The following is a 23,347-nucleotide window of genomic DNA, read 5'->3' on the forward strand; positions in this document are numbered from 1 at the left end:
AGGATTAAAAGGATATTGAACATCATGTAACAGCTGTCTTCTATGTGAAAGGGATCACTATTGTGGTGAATGGAAATGTACTGGTTTAAAACACTTCTAAGGCTAGGTGTGGCTGAACCACAAGTGCTCAGGATGGCAAATAAAGTGCTGCTTTCAGGGACTTGAAGGAACACAGATTTTAAGAAGTAACATGGAAATAGTAGTATCAAGAAATCAGAAGATGCAAACTAGCTGGTGCAAGCGCTCTCTAACTGTCAGAGCCATCTATTGTCAGATACTGGATCATACTTTTTTTTATTAGCATCATCCATTAAGATAAAGGTGTAGTGAACAATGATTAAAAAGTTGTAGAACAGAAGTGAAGAAGTTTCAGATGAATGGAGGCAAAAGAATACAGAAAACAAGACAGCCAGGATAATGAGGAGAGAAGGGTTCCTGCTGTCAAGACAGATTCAAAAGTAGATGAGAAAATACAGTCATCTGTGGAGACCAAGGAAGAAAGATGAGTCATTGATGAATTGAAAGGTTTGGAATCTATGTCCATACGATTCACTGTCTTTTATGTATCTGAAAATAACCTTGTCTGTAAGTGCCATTATGCTGTACTTGGGTAGGAGGTTTTCTTCTCTCAAGGCTAACTCTCAACTAGTATTTTGTCCTTTCAATGGAGAGTACTTCCCTTACACCTCCTGCTGCTGCCAGTAGCAACATCTTACCTGTTTCTGATTGTGTGGACTACCTGTTTTAAAATTTCTTGCTTCTGGTCATCTTAATGTGCAGACAGAAGTCTTTCCATTTTTCTGTGAGTCTGCAGAAAGCTCATAGAATCCACGGGTTGCCAAAGAGACGATGATGATGTGGGAAACTTTCCTTCCCTTTCTTTAGATATGAACTTTTAATACCAATTTATGTAATACTGAATATTTTTATTTTTAAGTCCTATGCCATGGCAGGCACCGTGTGCTGTGTATTTCTAAATATGCTATTCTATTTATGAAAAAAATATATTGTTGAAATGCAAGTGTCAGGAGTCATAGGCACACAAGCTGCTTTTTCTATTATTTTCTTGCAATTCTTCTTTCTTGCAGTCTGTAAGTCTCCTCCCAAGTTCTGTACCTCCTTATATATATTTCCTTTTAATATGTTGTTTTCCTTATGAATTCTGTCTTGCTTGGTCTTTAGGTAGCCAGTAAATCGCTTCAAACCATGGGTGTGGCATCTTACTGCCTGTGTGCATCCGTCCCTTAAGGCTCACTGTCTTTCCAGGATGCCAGTGTTTCATATCCAGAACCACAATACTTCTTTGTACAGTCTATGTTAACTGCTTTTTTGTACAGTTTCTAATGCTCTTTCCATTTAGAGGCATTATGCAAAATTATGTGCTTGCAGTTGACTCTGGGATCATTTTGTCTTCACTGTTAAAAGTGCACATACACAGCGGAGTTCTCAGTGTTACATGTTAGTCTTTTTTTCTGCTTCTTGATTTTGAATGAACACAATTCCTCTAAGTCTCATTTGTTTTGGTACTCATCAAACTTTGCCATCAATTTTTATTATGTTTCAGTATTTCTACCTGACAACAAAATCTCCCTGCTGCTTTATAATCTTTCTGCTCTTCTGTGCCCTGTGAAATGCAAAGTAAGACAAAAGTAGGCTCTTACCAGCCTCTTTTCATTGCAGTAGAAAAACCTTATGGATCTTTATCCCAGCATCTCTCTTAAATTAATATGTCCAAATCTCTGAATGTGAACTGCTCTCGGATTTGTTAAGTGGAGTCAACTCCTCTGCCATTCTCTTAGAACTGGCCGACCAAAGGATGTATATACTAAATATCTCTGTATCTCCTTGACCAGCAGTTAAAGTTTTAGAAACTTCCTCAGATAGAGCTAGAAGCTCTTTTTCAAAATCAGTGTTTGTCCTGTTGGAACTCACATAATTGGGTTAGGATTTAATATGCTTTTAAGTGTCTGCCAACAGTAGCCATAATATATGTTATTTAGTTGGATTTTTTTTGTGAAGGTTTGACAGGTTATCAGCAATTATTAAATATTACTCCAGAATATTTGTTTCCACCCTGGCCTTTCAGCAAACATGACTGTACTTCAGATAGTATGTATTATTGCCAGTTAGTTAGATAACTATTCGCTGCAGTTTCAGGTAATGAAATACTTAAATTGCCCACCTTTGTTTAGAAGCAAAGACATGTTAAAGGCTAGTCTGATCAGATATTCTGTCTTTAAAATAAAATACTTAGAAATGTTTCAACAAGTAGACAGATGAAAACAAACTAAAAATTAGCTTTGGCTATGGTTTCCTTCTTTTTTTCCCCTCTGTAAATTAAAATATAGAACTATTTTCTGATGTCATTATGTCCCAGAGGAAAGAATTTGGTACAGAAATTAGTTCATTTTTTCCTTCCTCATTTGTTTTCTCTTCATTTTTTTTTTAATACAAGACACATTTCATAGTTCTCTTGCATCTTTTTTTCTTCCCCAAAGAGTAGTATTTGTTCCAGAAATTTGCAGTCTATTTGTCTATTCCATTTTTTCTTTTTTTTATTGCTTTGAAACAAAAATCACTACTTCTGAAATGCTTCTTTCCTTTTATTGCTTTTAGACATTTGAAATCTACTGTTCTCGGTGTTCCTTTTGTTGCTGTTGTGGGTTGTTTTGTTTGTTTTATGCTATTAGAGGTGGATTGAATGAGTTTGTGTGTGAAGACACAATTTCTGGTGCCAATTCTGCACTGACAAAATTGTTAGGTACAAACCTGATAGCTGATAATGTTGGGCTACTACGTAAGTATCTCTCATATATGGCATTTCGTTCCGGATAGAGATTTATAAGAATGCTCACCTTAAATATTAAATAACCTTAGTGCTGCAACACTTTTGAAAGCAAGAAGTCCAAGATGTTAAGTTCACTGGGGAGATGCATGTATAATCTAACACTTTTCAATAAGAGATGTAAATTTTGAGTTTAGATCTGTGGAAACAAAGTTCTGTCATGATACAATCATGGGCAAGTCTGTATGGCTTTGCCAAATAGTGATATTTGCATAAATATAAGAACATACAACATTTGCATAGTGCTTTTAGGAGTTTTATATCTAATTTAATTTAGCATTTTTCAATAAGAATGAATTGAACAAATGGGTAAGTGCTTTCAAAAGTGAAGAATATTAATTTTCTTTGAGTTTCTCAACTTGGGTTTAGTGGTACAAGGAGTGTGTTGCCTTTTGCATGGAAATAAATGAAACGTGGCAGAATCAAAGAATGGCTTGGGTTGTAAGGGACCTTAAAGATTTAACCCATTCCAGCCCCTCTGCATGGGCAGAGTTGCCATCAGCCAAGGGCTGCCCGGAGCCCCATCCAACCTGGACTTGAACTCCTCCAGGAATGAGGCATTCATAGCTTCTCTGGGCATCATGTGCCAGAGGCTCCCCACCTCTAAGTAATTTCCTGTTAATATTTAAACTAAGCTTTACCTCTTTTAGTTTAAAGCCATTCCACCTTTATTCCATAGGGATGCTTATTATAAGCTCTTTTCCCAGTCTGTATTCATGCCTGGGATTGCCCGGATATGGCCCTTTTGCACCTCATTAGGTTCCCATTGGCCCATTTTTCAAGTTTGTCCAGGTTCCTTTGGATGGTATGCTGCCTTCTTATTGTGTCAACTGCATCACTCAGCTTGGTGTCATTGAAAAACTTGCTGAGAGTGCACTTGATCCCATTGTCTATCTGGCTGATAGAGATACTGAAGAGCGGTGGTCCCAGAACTGACCTTTAGGGGACATGACTTGTGACTGGTCTCCAGACAGACATAGAGCTGTTGACCACAACTCCCTGCCTATGACCATCCAACCAATTCTTTATCCACTGAATAATCCACCCTTCAAATACATATCTCTCCAATTTAGAGTTAAGGATATGTTGCAGGACAACATCAAAGACCTTGCAGAAGTCTAGAAGGGATTGCAGTATCTTTTAAGACTCAGTATAGCTCATATTCTTCTGAAAGAGATTCTGTTCTATGAAAGTGAAGCAATTGACAGTAGGGTGTTCTCTGATAATTGACAGCTATTTTTTCTTTTTGTACTAACAAATGCTGACATAACTATTCTTAGAAATTAGCATAGATTTTGCTTTGTCCAATGCTCTGTATCTTTATGCAGTCTAGAATAGTATGACTGTATAAAAAAATAACTTTTTTTGGTAAGCATGTAGCTCTTCATTTATATTTGGTGGAAATTAGTAGGTGATTTAGAAAAAAAGAATTTATATATTCTTAATGTTATTTTCAGCTAAAAACATGCTTATGGAATAACCTTTTAAAATGAAAAGGGAGATTTCATAGAATGGGAAGGCAGTTAAAGAAAAGTAAAGAAATGTAATCTTTAACGTTTCTTTATATGGGAATGTGCATGTTGAATTGAAGCTCGTTATAATTGTTGCCACATTCCCTTCAGCGTGGTATTTTGTCTGTGATTTTTTTGAAAGGATTAATCACTTGCAGCAATTTGTGTAATAACTTTCTGGTGAATGATTCTACAATTGTATTTACGCGTTTTGCCTGGCTCACTAGAATGCAGTACCTTTGCTCCTTGGTACAGCAAATGCACTCTGTAATATCTATTATGGTATGGTCAAAGCATAATTTATTGTCAAATAGAAAAATAGGTCAACATGAATGTCACTTGATGATCAACCCCCCAAGTTTAATAAAACACCTCACCAGCATGCATTTTGCACAGTGCTTGATGTTTTATTAGGACTACAGTACCTTACAGTACCTAGCTATAGCAGGAGTGTAATTACAGAGCTGTCAGGGTGATAAGTGGGATTAATGGCAGCCTGGTGCACTTTAGTCTGCAGAGTGCTCAGAGAATGGGAAGATGGTATTATTATAAGAGAAAGTCTGGACTGGCATATTCATGGCCCTCTCCCCTCCTCCCCAAAAGCTAGCATTCAAGTTGGAGTTGCCTCCCCCGCTCTCTATTAAATAGCTGACATTTTCAACAGCTGTTATTTGTGAACCAGCTCAAAATTCAAAAAAGATGCAATTCGACAAAGATGCTTAATAGCCACAACTGGTAACTGCTGTACTGCTTATCCTGCTATGTGCCATTCTAGTCAGTTTTGACATGAGATTTTTCTATATATAGTCTGTAGAAATGTATTTTATATTAAATGCAGTTCTTTTGATCTTCGGGTACAGGGCTGTTACATTTTTAAAGGAAACCACATTCAGGAAAGTGAAGAGCCAAAAGTCATAATGAAATCTTTGCCTAATCTTTGCTTTTTTTTTTTTTTTAAGTGTGTGATTTTTTTCCCCTTCTTATTTCCTTACTGCCTACATAGACAAAATGATTATCCAAGTCCTTATCAAGTCAGATATTTTTTCTAGCATAACTCCTGTTTTCCTGGCTTCTAGTCCTAGTGCTTTTCTGTATTTTCATCTCTTTGGAATGCTAAGAACATCCTGGCTCAGTCTCTGGGCACACAAACAGTTTGAGGTTCCCACTGGCCTGTCTTTTCTGGGTAAAGCATTTATAACATACGCTTGTTGTGCAGGGCAGCGGTGCATGTAACAGTCACAGCTAAATCTGCTGGTACTTGTCTGCTAGAGCCCTCTGACATCCTGGCTAGTTGAACTAGTAACTGCCATGCTGTTGAACCTAAAGTCTGGCTTTACCACATTTCCTAGCCTTTGCCATCCATCAGACTTATTTGCCTTTAAATGTCTCCTTTGGGACCCTTTTTTTCATGAATAGATCTAGGAGGAAAATCAAGCAGTGCTACCAAAATTGCCTTCAAATTCAACTACAGTATTGCTAGTGCCATGGTGTCTGCAATACCCATCTAGATGATAACGAATAGGAAGATGAAAGGCTAATTAATCTTTTAGTTAACAGACTATGCCTTTTTACTTATTCCACCTGTAATCGAAAGGAAAAAAGAGCATGCCAACAAACAAAAACAAAAGCAATGTATGTGATTGACAAAGTTAGTCCAGTTTTTCACTGCAGGTATTTCAATCTCGTTTGTTCTTTATAATTTACTTTTCATTTCTTTGTGTGTATTGTCTGTAGGACTCTTGCAGTTAATGTGTGTGCAAATTAATTCAATAATAACAAGGTAACACTTTGAGTTTTTAAACGGAAATTTTATGAATATGCTCTGTATTATTCATTTGCAGCTTATCTTCTACCACGCTCACTTGAAAACCTTATGCTGTTGGCAGCATTGGTATTCCATATCTCTGTGACACATTTTCTTTTTTTTCCTGCAGATGCTTGAAGTGTGCAGATGCCCCCTGTCAGAAGAGTTGCCCAACTAATCTGGACATCAAGTCATTCATCACAAGCATTGCAAACAAGGTAAAATCACACTGGCAGTAGTACACAGAAGCAGAGAGCAGCAGTTGCTTGCAGATCAGCTAGTGCTATTGTATTACAAGGTTTATCTTTGTAAAGTTTTAGAAATGAAATAAAGTGCTTACAACAGATCCTTTAAAATTCAAGTCATATAATTTTTAATTACTTTTATGGCAGTTCTGTATCAATGGAGATAGCATATACTGAAAATCAGTTTCTTTGTGTCAATTTTGCTGTGAAGGTTTTTGCTTTCAGTGGTTTTCAAATGTGTTTGTATTCAAAAAAACGGAGTATTACAATATAAGAATTTAACTTTGCTCTTACCTGAGCTGTTACAGGTACAAACTTTTCTTTCATTAAAGGTGTTTTTATTATTGTTGAACGAGTTATTAAAATTTAAGTTGGCTTTGGGCAGAAATATTGCTCGAGACAGCCACCTTCATGTCATGTTTTCTCATTTTACTTGAAGAATTTCCGCTTAATGCAAATGTGGTCTGTCACATAGACTAGCAGGAAAATATTACAGGAATAAATTGAACTACGTCTTTGGAGGTATTGTGCTGCCTTCTTTTACTACAATCTTAACAAAATTCTAAAAAATATGTATTATATTTGTGTTTTACAAATGGCTTTTAACTATATGAGCTAGGAATAAACAAAGATGCCTGCGAAATTGATATAAAATATTCATTTGACAGTCCAGGACAGTCTAGAGAGGACTTGGATATTGATGCATCTTACTTTTCAAAACTTTCTTCCATCTGTGAAATCATTAGCTGCAGTCTGATTTATTTATCAGAAACTTTATTTATGTAAATTCATAATGTCCTCAAGGTGGTATGAAGATTGTGTGGCCCTGCATTGTGCTGTGCCCCACCTGGCTTTTGGGTCCAGCTAGAAGTGGCTATACAGGTGGAGCTGGAGAGAAGCGAATGGCAGCAGTGTGGCCATGCATGAGTTGACAGCTGTCTTATTGGCACTGCACCTTCACAAGAAATGTTAGGAGAAGAGATCTAGAATACATGCATAAATTATAATGTAGAATTGATGTGATTTACAGTAATTGGCATTATGATCAGCATCTGCAAATAGACAGTTTCTTTACAGTGTCTATACTTTGTCAGCATGGCATTGGTTTCCATGAATGTCAGCATCTGTTTTCAACCATAGTATAATATGTGCCATATTGCTTGTTATTATATCCTCCAGGCATTGTGAAGCAGATGAACTGAACAGGGAAGGTACAAGGCAGTAACAAAAGCTCTAGTCTTGTAATTGCGCAGTAGTTTGTTTCGGAAGTGTAAAGCAATTTTTATGAAAGTGTTTTACCAGAATTGTCATACTTGATCAAGGATTAGTTATGCTACTGTCTTGAATAGGGAAGGGTGATGTGTTGTTGAAGATAAAATAGGGGCCTGATAATTGAAATAAGAAAGCTAGGAGTAAAAAGTAAGGGAAGGTAAACTGAATATTACAGCAGGAGATATAAGAACTGGCACCAGCATCATCCTGGAATGAGATTTGGTGGCCCTTTTAAACTCTTATCGCCGTCAGAAACGTGATGCTCTTTTGTGACTTGCCAGAAAGGGCAAGTTATTTTAATAGCTGATTCATTCTGAATTCTGCAAATCCATTGCAGAGCAGAGAAAGTCGAGATGGGTTGACTGAAGAGCTTGGAATGTTAGATTTTGGCAAAGATATACTGGAATAATAAGAGGAATCTACCTTAAAGATGTGAAGTCTTTATCACACTACCAACAATGGATGCATTCTTCAGGATTTTAATAGAGACAGATTTTACTTGTAGGTGGGTAGTAGTCAGGTCAACCCTATAGAATTTGGGCTTTTTGATAACTTTTAAAGCATCTTGGAAGCTTCGGCTTCTAGGTAAGCCTGTGCTTTTGCTCTGAGCATTTGATACGATCAGTTGCTGTTTTATGAGGAAATCCTGCTTTAGAAAAGAATTGCAGTATACTGCTATTCTTTTGGGAGACTTAACATTCCTTAAAGGAAAACCCAAGTATTTCAGATCACCAAAATGTAATCGCAGTCTTTCTTTTTTGGACCCATCAGTGGCAGTAGCTTCTGTATCCAGTTTAAAACAGCATTTTTTTTTTATAGAAGTATACTATGTTTTTGTTAATTGCTAGAGTTAAGGTGGAAGTTAAGAGGGAGATAGAGAAAGTTGAAATGATTCACTTGAAGTCTTGGCCTTGGCAGAGCTGACATGAGAGCCTGCTGGTGTGGCTGGTACTGGATTGTCCTCTCCCCCATTCTACTGCTGTAGTATTTGAGGTACCTGTGTTGTCTGCTATTCGAGGAAACAGACGACAAGAACAGTGCATTTTTGGAAACCACACAAACTTCTGATTTATAATTTTGAAAGTTTATAATGGAAACAAAGTAATTTCTCACTTCATTATTCAGTAGTTTAGTGTATTTTTTTCTAAACTTTTATTAAAATGATCATTCAGATATCATTCAGCAATATGCTTGCTGAATATTTTTGTATTATTGTAAATACTGTCAAGGTTTTGTTAAATGTCCTTAAAGATGGTTTTCAAAGTTTTTTTTCTTGTTTTCACCTTGAAAATATACTTTCTTCATCTAATACTTTACAAACATATAGACAAAATAAAAGTTGAAGAGTACAATATTTAGATATTTGAGGTCAATATGTCCAAGAAATCCAAGTAGTTTCTCTCCCACCTCAATCTTTCTTCTTGATTCTCTCAGGAAACTCCCTGCAGCAGGTTACCCTTCTAGTTGTTTAGAGGAGATGCAATTCAATGAATTCCTCATTCTCCTATGTGTCTAAGCAGTAAAAGGTATTGTACTCAGGTATTTAAATGTTATTCATTATTAGTACACATGTATGTGGATAGCAGCATACTAAAAATGAATTACTTTGTTAGGTATTTGTATGCAGTTTGCTTTGTTGGCAAACTGCTCTAGTAATCATAAAAGGTCAGGGATTCTTGTTGTCTAAAGCCTGCAGCTTTTTAGATGTTTACAGACCATGTACAATGTAGTCACTCCTTGCTGTTCTGCCATTAGACTTCACCTTGAGAGTAGAAGAGAGAGAGGGAAGGAATGCTTGTTTCTGGGTTGAGAGGGTAATTGAGTTGCCAGGCTCAATGTGCCTTGAGCCTTTCTAAGAAAAGGATGACACTTACGGTGCGTTGTGCTAGGCCACTGTGACTCAGTAGAGTTGAGGCCACAACTTTCATTCTCCTTTTCCTTACAAACTGGATTATAACCCCACTCTGTGTCTTCCCAGTTATCTTTTCTCAGTTGCAGACTGCTTGCATGTGTCTCTCAGAGACCAAATTTCAAATTCCCCATATACGCACTACGTTTGTTTTTGAAAGTCAGAAGGTGATGTGCTGTCCTGCCTTCATGTACAACCTTCACACAGCAAAGAGTATATTCTTTGATTTGTAATGGACAAGAACAATCTTCATTCTCTTCTTTTAAAATTAAAAAAAAATTAATGAAAAAGAAAATACATTTAACTTCTGCAGAAGGAAGCTTCCCCCGCTTCCTTATCTCCTCTAAAATAGTATCGGCAGAGAACTTAAGAATTTTTGCCCTCCTTTCCTTATGTTGATATATCAAAGCAAGAAGAACTTGATAAAATGGAGCTCCAATACTCTCTATCCCTTAGGATAGGATAGGAATCAAGTTTTTTATAGCAGCAGGAAATCCTACAGCTCTCAGCCTAAGGGCTGACTGCCTGTCCAGCTCTTCTTTTGTTAGGAGAGTGCCAGAGGAAGCTGCCAGCAGCTGCTCACCATCTAACTTTGTACTGTGCAGTGAGTCGGTCTCAGAGTTTGTTGTTACTGGACACCTTCACAGTTGAGTAGTTGCACTGAAAAACTGATGGTGCAGTTCAGACATAGGGATATTAAGTTGTGTTATATGACACAGACATAAGGAGTGAGAGACTCAGCCTCTATGGTTTGAGTCTATAATGAAGAACTGGGGATGCAGAAGTATCTTTTTGATATGGGTATTCAAAGTCACACTCTGTCCCTGCAGCCCCATGTTACAAGCTCTCATGTTTTTTCTCAGGTCTTACAGTAATATCTTGATTCTTGATGTTGATGCAGCAGTTTTCTCCTTGTTCAGGAGGACCATCTCCTGTATGTGGTCAGAGCTGACATGTCAGCCATTTTCTAACAGGCTTTATAAGTAGGCATAAGCCTCTGGCAATCATTTAAAAAAAACAAAAACTAATAGAGGGAAAAGAAAAACCACATTACTTTCTGGATAGCATCAAGTTTTCAGATTTTAGACAAACATTTAGGTTAAGATGAAACTGAAGTAAAGAAATATTTTCAAGGAGAAAGGAGGACCAAACAAGCTGGGGGCTAGAAGATGGATACCCAAGGTGTTAAGGTGAATCCAATTGAATCCAAAGTTTGGAAGATTGAGGGATTAAAGGAGAAAATGTATGTGGTAATATATGTCAAATGAGAAAGAAGGAAAAGTGTGTTGACAAAGGAAGACAAAAGACAGGAAACTGGGATCATTAAAGGAAAATGAAAGGAGAAGAAAAAGGATGGTAGGACTTAGTAGTATGACAGTTGAGAAAAACGGAATAATGGATCTTCTGTTCTAGAGGAACTCGAGGTAAATTAACAAAGGACATCTTGTGTGCTATTGGAAAGACTGTAGAAGATCATGAGTTTATATGTAAAATATTGTGAGAGGGATACTGTTAATACAATGAAATATTGTAGAAGTCAGAAAGCTGCTCGATGATTGGTAATAATTATATACAGATATGCATCACAATTAATTTCTAAGTACTACTTTGATTCTGCAGGCTTTTGAAATTGCTGTTTTGTTCAGCTTTCTCTGTTAATCTTTGTATATTTCAGGTCACCGAATACACAAAACATTTAAAAGGAAAAGTAGTAATGGTGTTAAATTGATGTACTTGAAGCAATGACTTTTCTTGAGATGTCTGTTTGTACTTAGTCTAATGGAATGGCTGACAGCTGGTTTCAGTTGCCATAGTGTAATTATGTAGAATAGACTTTTGCGATGACACTATGTCAATTAAGGAATCTCTCACATTCTAGACTACAAAGGACAAAATGACAGTACAAGATATTTCTTCTTTTCTTTTTTATAAAAAGATAGTGACACTGTATGAAATTACAGTCCTGTTATGATGACATAAGTCAAATGATGTGAAAGATTTCTGGATTGATTAAAAATCATCCACATTATTGTATAGAATATGTATGATTTGGTTAGCTGTTATGTTTTGTTCATTCTTCTGGAAAGATATTTTGGTGGGGAGCTGACAGACTGGGGGCATTTCTTGTTATGTTTGAACTGGTGTCAATGTGAAAAATGCTATTTATACAACAGTGTACTTTAAATAGTGGTTCTTCAGTACATGGACATATTTTAATCCAGTAGAGTTTGAGTAAATTTTAAGGCTATCGTGAAGCATGAATGTGGATAAAGATGGAGGTGGCATTTTCCCACATTTCTTTGTATGCCTCTTTTTTTAAGCTTCACCCAGCAGAAAAGGAAATTACTTCTTTCTTTTTTTAATATATTCACTCTATCCCATAATCCTGATGAAGTCAATGTTTTCATTTTTATTACAAAAAGCACAACAATGTGGATATTTTTTTTTTTTGAGAAAACTGCAATATCAAAATACCCTGATGCATAAGGAATTTATAGAAAAAGCTCTTAAATTAAATGAAAGAAAAGATGCTATAAGCATTTCCTGATAGTAAATGCAATTTCTTCTGGTCTCTCTGTATTGATCCTATGTGTTTTAATAGTTTTTTTCCAAGCAAAAAACAGTCTCATTTGCATGCAAATTATATAATGTCTCCAAATGATACATGTGGAGATCCTCCTTTGCCTGGTTTCTACTGATTATTGATGTCTGTGTAAGGCTTGTTTTTGTTCCCTATTTTAGCAATGTAGTATTTATTGACATTTTGATGTAGGAAACCACAAAACATCCTATCCAGTTAGATTAATTTATTTCTATGGAAGTGCACAGGAAAAGAAATTCTATGAACAAAGGCATGAGCAGACATTTATCTCATTTAAGAATTCGGAAACATTCTAGTTTCATTCTAGTTTTAGGCTTGTTTCCTCTGTGATGTTTGTAAGAAACTAGCCAACTGAGTCATTGTCTCAGAAGCTAAGAAAACACTCCAAACAATTAAGGTAGTTTGCATCATTCCATATGCTGGAGTAACTTAGTGATTTTAATGAATTCTGCCTGCCTTTAACTCTGCTCTCATGTACTGCATGTGGTGTGTAGTTACCAGCTTGCTGTGTTTGTGCCTCGCATCTGTTTTGTGTGCAGCCTAGCTTACACCCGTTTTTCTGAAAATAAAATGATCAATAATGAATTGAGTATTCTGCCTTAAATGTCACTAGTAATTGTAATGATCACTAATATATATTTTCAATTTGGGAAAAAATATGTAAGCCCAAAATGTTCATAAACTAAAAGTTAAAGTTATTGCGCATATTCTGAAAATACTCATTTTTACTGCAGTAAATGATGGTTTGCAGTGGTATTGCACAGTCTATATACAACCATTTAGTGTAACTTTCTAGAATTTATTTCCTCAGTTTTTGCAAAATATTGCAAATCATTTTTTTAAAATAAACTTTACTACACTGGATAATAAATCAGCACAGTGAAAGCAGAATAAATAAATAGAATGAAAGGACAAAGAAATGAAGTGAATTAGAACTCCTGAAGTCCTGCCCTTGCCTTATCCCTGTGTGAGCATTACAAAGGTTGCAGACAGGCTTGCTCTCAAACCACTGTGTATAGTCATAATGGCAGCATGAGGCCATATTCTGTCACTGGCAGTGAATAATATCAGTGGGAACAGTGGTTATGCTGCTGGTTTGGAAGGTGGAAGCTGGAACAGGACATGAAGTAGGACAGTTAGGGAGCTACAGCTCTTCTACATATATAACACAGTGGCTTTTTTCTTGGCAGATGTGGAAACTAAGTCAGCACTTAACTTGTAATTCCCCTTCATCTTTAGAGGTGTCCCTACCCACTAGCACAGCTAGTGAGGTAGTACAGAAGACTTGCCCTGATGTCAGTATTGCCCTTCTCCCAGAATATAAGTGTAATGCTTTGAACTTCAGTTGTGACAGCCTTTTAATTAATTTATCATTGAAACTTTTCAGATCTAAGACTAGAAGAGAGATACTCTTTGATACGCTTACCTGATGTCTTAATGTTGCTGATGTTACAAAGTGTGGAGGAGTGGCTGACATGCCAAAGTGAGATATGGACAGGCAGGAGAATTCAGCGGAGAGGAAGCTGATGAGGTTCAACAAGGGCAAATCTAGAGTCCTACACCTGGAGAAGAATAATCTCATACATCAGTACAGATTAGGAAGCTGACCTGCTGGAGATGAACTCTGAAGAGGGTGTTCTGGTGGGCAACAGGTCAGCCATGAGCCAGCAGTGTGCCCCTATGGCCAATGGTATCCTGGAGCACGTTAAAAAGAGCATGGTCAGCAGATTGAGGGAGGTGATTCTCCCTCTCTACTCTCCCCTGCATAGGCTCCCTCTGGAGTACTGTGTCCAGTTCTGAGCTCCCCAGTTCAGTAAGAACAGGGAACTTTTAGAGGGTACATCAGAGGTCTACAAAGATGATTGAGGTACTGGAGCCCTTATGAGGAAAGGCTGAGACCTGGAGCTGTTCTGCTTGAAGAAGGCAAGACTGTGAGGGAATTTTATCAATGCTTAATAAATATCGAAAGGGTGAAAGTTAAGTGGGTAAGGCTAGGCTCTTTTAGGTGGAGCCCAGCAACAGGACAAGTAGCAAACTGGAATGCAGTAAGTTCCGTATGAACATGAGGGGAAATTTACAGTACCAGAGCACTGGAAAAAGCTGACAAGAGAGGCTGTGGAATCTCCACTGGAGATATTCAGAAGTCTCCTGTGTGCTCTCCTGTGCAAACTTGTCTAAGAAACCTGATTTGGCAGAGAGTTGGACTAGATGATTTCCAAAGGTTCCTTCCAACCCGCGTGATTGTTATATTTAGTGTGATAAAAATGTACTATATATATTTCAGTAGTCTCTTTAAGAGGTGAGTGTTCCTAAACATCAGTTGCTCAGGTGATGTCACTACTAGTGGTAGCATCAGTAGCTCACAATCATGGCAGCAGCTCTTCGTAATTCCCCAAGTTAGAGCCTTGCTTTATTGTATTCCACCATGCTTCCTCCTGATGAGGAGTCCAGCAGCAGTTGGCCTAAGTCCCATTACTTTGAGTTCAGCCTACATGCTGAACTTACATGAAGTCTTGAGGCAGGTTTCTGTAGGTGTTCCCTTAGTAAGCCATGATCTCAGTCCTATATGCACAATGAACCTGGTCCTATCTATCCGCTCTGTGGCATAGCTGTACTTAAATTTCAGTTTGGATTTGCAGAGCAAGTAAAACATGCCAGCTGTGTTGACACTGCCTGTAGTGGCACAGCTCAAGTGTGACATTCTTACGTACTTAACAGATATATAATAAATTAATTTTAAATAGAAATAATTCAAGCAGATTTACTTTTTAGGTATAATGACTAGGTTTCTATACTGATTTTAATTACAAAGCCTAAAAAATTAGGACATTTATAATGAAGTTACTTAAATAAGAATGTACATGATAATAATTGTTTTCCTTGGATCAAAAAATAAAAATAATAATCCTTAAAAATAAAGAAAGGAAAGACATCTTCGTACATCAGGAGACATCAAACTTAAAAATTCTTTGAAAACTATTTCTTTGATTTGATAAGGAAAATCATCAATACGAGTTTGTGATTTTTCCCTTTGGAGTGGAAAAGGAATGACTAGATGTAATTGCTTGAGGAACAGGAATCTACTGCCATTTGAGAGGCTCTGTGGTGTCTAGGCTGGCCTCTGAGTGCTGCTTCAGAATGGCATGGGTCTCTTACATTGACTGTCACCTCTGTTGTCTGCATGGTTATGTCAGAGATATGTCCAGTATAACTAGACTTCCGTGTTTTAGTTTATGAATTGAGCTTATAATGCCTTTACTGGTTGTTTTTAGCAGCTTTTGCAGTCTCTGTATCAAAACTGGTAACATCTATCTGGCAGAGCAAAAGGTTTTGCTGATATCTGGAATGTGTGTTTATCTAATGCTTCTTTATGTTGGAATAAATGAGAACTGGGCATGGTAATGCCCACAGGTATTACAGGCAAAATGATTGAAAGAAATTCTCCCAGAACAGACTTGTGAAGGGTTTGCTTGTTTAGCTAGGACTAGAATTTCAATGGATTTTCATAGGATTTTCTCAGACATTATTAAAATACAACTGGGTAGCTGTTTTGTGTTTCCAGGTGATGGACAGGCTCTCATGCTGTGCATCTGTAAGCAAAAGTTCCAATTCTGTCTAAGTATATTTCTTAAAAATTGGCATTCTTTTGGGAATTTCTAGCGGAGTCTTTAGCATCTGATTTAACTTTAAAAAATTTACATTCAGTCTTCTGATATTCCTTTTGGTGAATTTGAGCTTCCTGTTACCTGAAGTCCTGTTGCTGTTGCCCACTGTTTGTTATACTTTCAGATCTTGATACTTCTTTTATTCGTATCTGGATTCTTGCTCACCTTGGTATAGTATTCATTTTTACTAAATGCTTCTCAGTACATTAGCTTACATGGCACACAATAGGACTGAGGCATTGGACAGGATCTGTTGTGACTCAGTCCTTCATGTCCTTCGAATTCTACACCTGGATTATTCTGCATCATCTGCCCTGGGACAGAGTGATAAACTGATTTGTTATAGGAACGGTTTCATGATAGTGATGATTACTGAAGATTGGAATGAGGAAGAAGTGGATGGAACAAGAGTACATATTGTTCTTCCATCCCTCAGTTATGACTGATTTGGAAATAGCTAGAACGAGATCCCTGCATTAATTTCTCAACTAAAAAACTTTTGTGGAACCTCAACTGTATGCTAGTTCTAAGAAATACTGTTACAGTCTTCTAAACTGCAGCAGCCTTTAAAAGAAACTCCAGTATTAAGAAATTAGTAACTCTTTTATGAGCTTTTCTTGGTGAGGCTTTTACAGGGAGGTGAGAAGTGGTAAAATAAAGATGAAAACAGAGCCTACAATTAAATTAACTTTTATATTTACCATATAGAAGAAAATATGTTAAATGTTTGCTTTAATTACACCCTAATTTCAATGATATAAATGTAATATAAGTATAGAATGTTCATCAGTAGTTCTCTCCCTCCAAATGAGACTTCAGTTCAGTCCTGAAGTTTTAGGAGAATTATTCAGTGTTTAAAAAAAAAAAAAATTTTCTGACTACATCAGACATTATGAGGCTGTGAATATTCATTATTTTTTATTATGGGAACAAAACTTACTAGTTATCATATACATCAGGAAACCATTCCTTTTCTGAAGCTGTACACTGAATACCGAGTATGTGTTAAATTGTAAATTTTACATGGAATCTTTAATCAGTCCCCTGTTTTGCTGCTTAGGGAAATGGGAAAATAAGTGTTTGCTCTTATATGCCTGTGAGTGAGGAAAAAGAGTTCAAACAATTCAGTAGCTCAAATCTGCAGGCAATTACACAGGAATCACAGGCTTAGGACAATTGATGTTGCTGATCTGGTGTGACACATCTGCAGAGATAGCGTGCACAGATGTGTAGAATAAACCTTTCATTCCCTGTGTCATAAAGAACTGATAGTCTAACTAGTGTTGTCTGGTCAGGCCTTCAGCAAAGGTTACAACTCAGCTGCTGCCTACTTAACCTAGAAATGGAGAAAGTATTTACAAGTTGTCTAACACAGATTTGTTAATCCTACAACTACCTAAGTCTGAAGATGGTTATGATAATTCTGCAAGCTAAAAAGAAAAGTGTTTCTTTGCATAATCAACAATTCTGTTGACTTTTTTTTTCAGTACCTTTGAAATTCTGTGTAATGTGGTGCATTTAAATAAAGTCAGCCTTATTTATTATATATACATATACATATATATATATAGTATTCTACTAGCCAGTTGAAACGTTTTGTATTTCTGATTGATTTTTCTTTTCCATGATGTGTGACTCTTCTTTTTTTTTTTTCTCCAGAACTATTATGGAGCTGCCAAAATGATTTTTTCTGACAATCCACTTGGTCTGACATGTGGAATGGTGTGTCCCACATCAGACCTTTGCGTTGGTGGCTGCAATTTGTATGCTACTGAGGAGGGGCCAATTAATATTGGTGGATTGCAGCAGTTTGCTACTGAGGTAGGTGGGACTTGCAAATGCCTGAAATGCTTTGTATCTACCAAATAATATTGTCTAAGTGAATGCTTTTGTTAATGATTAAAAAAAAAAAAAGTTGTATTAATAAAATGAAGACGTAGGAAGTTAAAATAATTATCCTTTATCTAACAGCACATTCAGAAGCTTAAAACTGCTTTTTTTTAATGGAACACTTTATGGGAACATAAGGAACATCAGCTGTGAACAAGAAACGTTAGAAGTTGAATTAATTTATTTTAAATGGAAGATTTATATAAACCAGGTTAAAACATGGATCTTACTGAAGCAGGCTGCAATGGGAAAAAGATCAAATGTACCTGCATCTGTAGCTGCACACTAAGTATTTGCAGCACTCTTCTGAGCATATGGTAATTCCTACAACAAAATTTAACTTCTGACTGTAATAAACCCTTCTCTGTGAAGCCTCACACTCTACAAGAATACTAGGTCTGGTGGTAAAGGGAGAACTGCTCTCCCACTACAAATTGGTAGGTATTATTTTCTATAGTACTAGAAATACTTGGCTTTCTCATCTCCTTGATTAAAACTTTCATTTTGTTTTAATGTTGCATATGGATATGTTGCTTTGACATGTTTTCTTTTTGAAAGGTTTTTATTATTATTATATATGTACAAAGCTTTGCTGCATATAACTTAATGCATGCTTTTGAAAAGTAAAAAAAAAAAAAAAAAAAGGAGAAATCAATTTAAATTTTACCCCAAAATTGCTGTTTTCAATAAGGATCAATAGTAGAAAGAGATATTCATGCCCAAATATTGGTTTCATTTACTTCTCAGAAAGGGGCATGTTTTAGTAATTTCAGGTGCTGCTAGTAGTACAGACAAAACAAGGTGTCATTTATTTCTCCTTAACATACATATGCAATGTAATATGGTACATATTGACAAATGTGTGGCAGCTCCTGAAAATATTCTCTTATCATTTCCCTCTCCCCCACGTGCAGGGTTAGTGTGCATTTGTATTTTCTTTTGGGCAAAGGAAAACTTTCAGATGATTTAGACATTTTACTGGCTTGTTTTGCCAATAACTGTGTAAATAAATTCAGGTTGGCCTGAAATACATGCCTGAGTTCATCTATTTAGAAACACGTAGGTGCACATATATATACATATATATTTATAAGTTAGTAAATGTAAATATATATGGAGACTTTCAAGGCTAGGCTGGACCAGACTCTGAGCAACCTGATCTAGCTGTGTGTGTCCCTGTTCATTGCAGAGGAGTTGGGCTAGGTGACCATTAACGGTCCCTTCCACCTCTAACGATTCTATGATTCTACAATTTTAGCCACAGAAGTCATTACTTGCCACTTGATGATAAGGTGCTTTTCAAGGGTTTCTGCTAGGGGCACATGCATGTCGTTTTTGCCTCTGTACAGATTTTAGTGCTTGAAATTTACATGAAGAAGGTGGAGGCTACATCTTGTTTTTTAACTTCTTTTGAAGGCATGGAGAGGTTGTATCAAACTGATGGCCTCATGTGGTACCTCTTCTGATCTGTCTGAAGCATCTTTGTGTACAGTTTCTCATTTGATCTCCATGCAAGTGAGGAAGTCTACAGAATTGGCTATGTAAAAAAAAAAAAAAAAAAAAAAAAAGTATGCATATATTAAAATATCAGATTTTATACAATCCATAACTAATGATCATGCGATCATGCCCCTCTTCTGTATCTTGAGCCATTTGACTGGTCATTTTTACAAACATATAACAAAATGGCAGTCACCTTTACAAAGACTACAAAAATGTCTTTGTAGGACAAACTAAAATAGAAATGTAAATCAATCTGGAAGTAACAGATGATACGTCTGTAAGAACAGTTTTTTATTCTGCTGTCATTTGTAGATTTCACACCCTCTTTTCAATGACTGTGGGTCGTGATTCACCAAGAAAATATTGCTACCTGATGCAGGTTTCTTTATCTATTTGTAGATCTATCTTCTTTCCAGGAGATTGTAAATCTTCTGGAGCACCTGTTTAACTTCTCTGTTAGCTGAACCTTCTGTAGCCTCTGTTACTTAAGTTCTTATCTACTTAAATGTGCATAGGATTTGAACATACAGAAGTAAGAATCAGTATAGTTTGAATCAAAGTTCTTTTTTTGCAGAAATGAGGCTGTAGACATTGAACTGTATTTTTCTACCTATATATTGAACACCTATATATTGAATTTTATCAGTTAAGAGATTATTTTATCAATGTTTCTAATGGCTATTATTCCATATATGTGAAAATGTAATGTTTTTTGAAAAGCAGAAAACTTAAAGAAAAAAAAACATTTGTCAAGTAGATGATAAATATAATACTGAAATATTACTGTTTAGGAACGAAATGCAAGGAATATCTGGTAAAACTTGATTTGTGTCTCCTATTAAGCCCAATGCTATGATTAATAGAGAGGAATTATGTCTTGATAGATAATGCTAAATATCTACCATTTTTCTTCAAGAATCTTTAGAAATCTATTAAAAAAGCTCATTGCTAGCACAATGATTGATATGAAATGGCGGAAAGGATGAATAGCTCAGAATGCCTTTCTTCACGATGTACCAAGTTTGTTTAAATGATGTATCAGTGTCAACAGTTCTAACAAAATAAAATTGGTGTACAGTTTTACTTAGCACTCTAACACAAAAAACATTTTAGTAAATTTTACTCTCCTTACCGTTTTGTGTTATATGTAGTGCGCTTATAGTTAAAAATAATAGGCAGTCACTTTAGTAGTAAATATTTTTTTAGCTTTCATTCAGTTCATTTTTACACTGAATATATGTATAAGTGCAGGAAATCCAATAGCGTGAGGGCTTCCATGAAGCAATTATTATTATTAAAATACAGATTTAAATACTGAAGAAATTCGTATCTACTACAGAAATTGTCCCAGATATGGTGAATGAAGCATGTTCATTGCTTTACCTATGAGTAACTTAGCAAATCGTGTGATTTAGGTATGCAACATGTGGTACTGTTAATGAGAGCTGCATGATAATTCTCATGCACTGTGTAATAGTTTGTCCCACAGGGACTTATTTACTGAAAACTCCAATGTGCATAAAGCCAATTTTTTTTTTTTTCTCTTGGAATTAGTCTGAGGATCTTACACTTGCTGCATTACAAGAGAGCAATAATAAGAAGGCACAACTGCTAACTAAGATAAAAGATAAAATTGCAGTAAAGCAGGAGTATAGGTTTAAAATGGAAAATATATGGGTATGACGTATGCCCCTTTGTGCTTCTGAACAATGACTGATCAACTGTTCATACTGCAGATAAAACTTCCTAATTGTTGAATATTAGTCTTGCACATGATAGAACAAAAAACATGGCACCTTACACTCGAGCTTTTTCCTTCTACTCTTTTGTATACTTTTGTAACGTATGTAAACCTCATTTTCAGAATAAATTATAATCCAGTCTGAAAAATTGTGGATTTTGACAATTAAATGTTGAAAAAGGAACAAAAATACTAAAGGAAATGTCCTTTGTATGTGTGATATAGAATGTGTATACTGGGATGCAGTTACCACGGTAACTGTTGCATCTAGAGAATAACATGAGGTAAAAGCTCACTATTATAAATGATGAGTGTCAAGCGCAGGTTACACCTGCTGCTGCACTGGTCAAAATTATATTAATGTCTTTATCTGTCTCCTTTGCCTGAGTACTTTAGAATCAGGAAACATCTCTGTTTTTTTGGAACACAAGTTCAGAGAAAATATACTGAGACTGCAGTGACAATACATGTGGGCATGAGCTATAGGACTGTCAGTCCCACAAAATAAACTGAAATTACTGGTTACTGGAACACAAGTTTGTAGACTGTCGAAGAAAAGGAATCATGGTCTATTGCATTCTGAAGTATTATTACTAAGAAGCCCTCAAAATTCTGCTTTTCTGAAGGTAATACTGAACCTAAAGTGTCTCCCGTGTTTCTGGTTAATCATTCTGAAATAAGCAGCACGATCTAAATAGAAAATGTATTATTTTAATCTCTGCATACTCAGTTTAAATACTAGATCGTTTAGCACTGTGAGAATCATACCAGCTACAGTTCTAGTGATTTGTTCCCTTTTGGAGATGTGTTTTAGCTGTTACAGCAGAAAGCAATTGGAGGAGGAAATCTCATACCTTTGGGGCACCTCAGCAGGCTGGTCAGCTTGGAGGGCTGTGCTGAGGGCCTCTCCTTCCATCAACCACTGCAGCTGAGGGGGCAGCAGCTGCCCAGAGGGAACATCCTGACAGGGTGCACTGTACCCATGGACCCATGGTTGCTCTTAGTTTCACGTTGACACCTTTAGTGAGCCTTAATGTAAGGTGGTTCTCCTGGTGGTTCTCCTGGAGCTCCAGCTGCTGGCTGGCAGTGAGCCGCTGCCATGCTGTGCCCAGAATGCTGTGATTCCTGACATGGCTGCAGGCCCCTCAGCACTGCCTGCGGAGGTGGGCACGCTGCCCTGGCTGAGGAGAACGGCTCTGCAGAGCTGAGGCACCAGGACAGACAGAAAGACAGCTCTATTTCCTGGCATTAGCTTCTACTGTAGCATGTCTTTACGTTATTTCCTACTGTAAGTCAGATTGTAATCTATTATTATTTTGATGGAGAGTGCATGATAGTTCAGGGATGAATCTGAGGTGTTTTGGCTTCCTAGGCTGAGCATGGAAGACTTGCTGATGTTTGGGCAAATTATATAAACTTTTCTACAGCATGCTATTAATTTGTTTTGTTTGTGTGAGAGAGAACTGGAAGGAAAGGCAGATATGGGGTTGATGTCTGAGTTGTCTTGCCAAAAGACTGAGCTTTAAAATTCACTGTATAGTCTCATTTTTCTGAGTGATTTGATTGCAAAGAAATATAAAACAAACAAACAAAAAAACCTAAAAAACTTCAAACAAAAATGAAATTGCATTTTTGAGAGGAAGTTGGACAAGCAAAATGGAAGGATTAGAATTTACTGACTATAGGATAAAAAGAATTGGAGAGGGCAATTGCATGTAATGTGGTATTGAACACATACTAGCAAGGCAGTTATCTCTGTACACAAATGTACTGTACTGAAGAATTCAGTGATATTTAATTAGATGAATTACAGTGTAGTGAAACTTCACCACGAGGTGAGTAAAAATCTTTTGAAATGCACTGAAGCAGTTTGCTATTTTCACACAGTTACCCTGCCAGCCTTAATATGCAAAACTGCCACTGAATTCCAGATGGCAAGATATTGCAACACAAGCTGGCTCTGCTGCATAAAGGCAGTTTCAACTTATTTGCAAATAGGCAGAATTAAAGTTGAGCATTCGTCCTGAACTACTAGCATTTCCTGCATGAGTGCTTGGTTCTGAAGCCTACCACTGTATTACAGTACTGCTGGGCCTTAGTATAACATTTAGTTGTTAGGTATGACTATTCAATAATAAATATAAAAATAATGTTGTCAACAATGCAAATTCGGTACAAAATTTATTAACTATGTGCATATTCATAGTGATCAATGTAGACATTAAAAATGCAAGTTATACAATTTGCATCACTGAGTAACCTTCTAAAACAACTGCATGAGACTTTAATGGAAATTTGGTATAATTCAAGCCTTTCCTATGTGAATGTAATGAAGCAGACATTTTATAAATATCCTATTG

The 23,347-nt window shown here is 36.5% G+C and overlaps 1 protein-coding gene across 3 annotated transcripts in view; it reads left to right on the forward strand.

The window, feature by feature from the left end:
- DPYD (dihydropyrimidine dehydrogenase) overlaps positions 1-23,347 on the forward strand; it is a 331,601-nt gene that overhangs the window by 83,050 nt on the left and 225,204 nt on the right. For all 3 annotated transcript variants that reach the window (XM_090146313.1, XM_031614751.2, XM_090146314.1), the window contains exons 4-5: positions 6,291-6,378; positions 17,513-17,674. In XM_090146313.1, the coding sequence (XP_090002439.1) occupies positions 6,291-6,378; positions 17,513-17,674 (250 nt within the window). The remainder of the gene's footprint in view (positions 1-6,290; positions 6,379-17,512; positions 17,675-23,347) is intronic.

The sequence above is a fragment of the Phasianus colchicus genome, chromosome 9 (genome assembly GCF_987193195.1).
Source record: "Phasianus colchicus chromosome 9, bPhaCol1.hap1.1, whole genome shotgun sequence".
Classification (NCBI taxonomy): Eukaryota; Metazoa; Chordata; class Aves; order Galliformes; family Phasianidae; genus Phasianus; species Phasianus colchicus.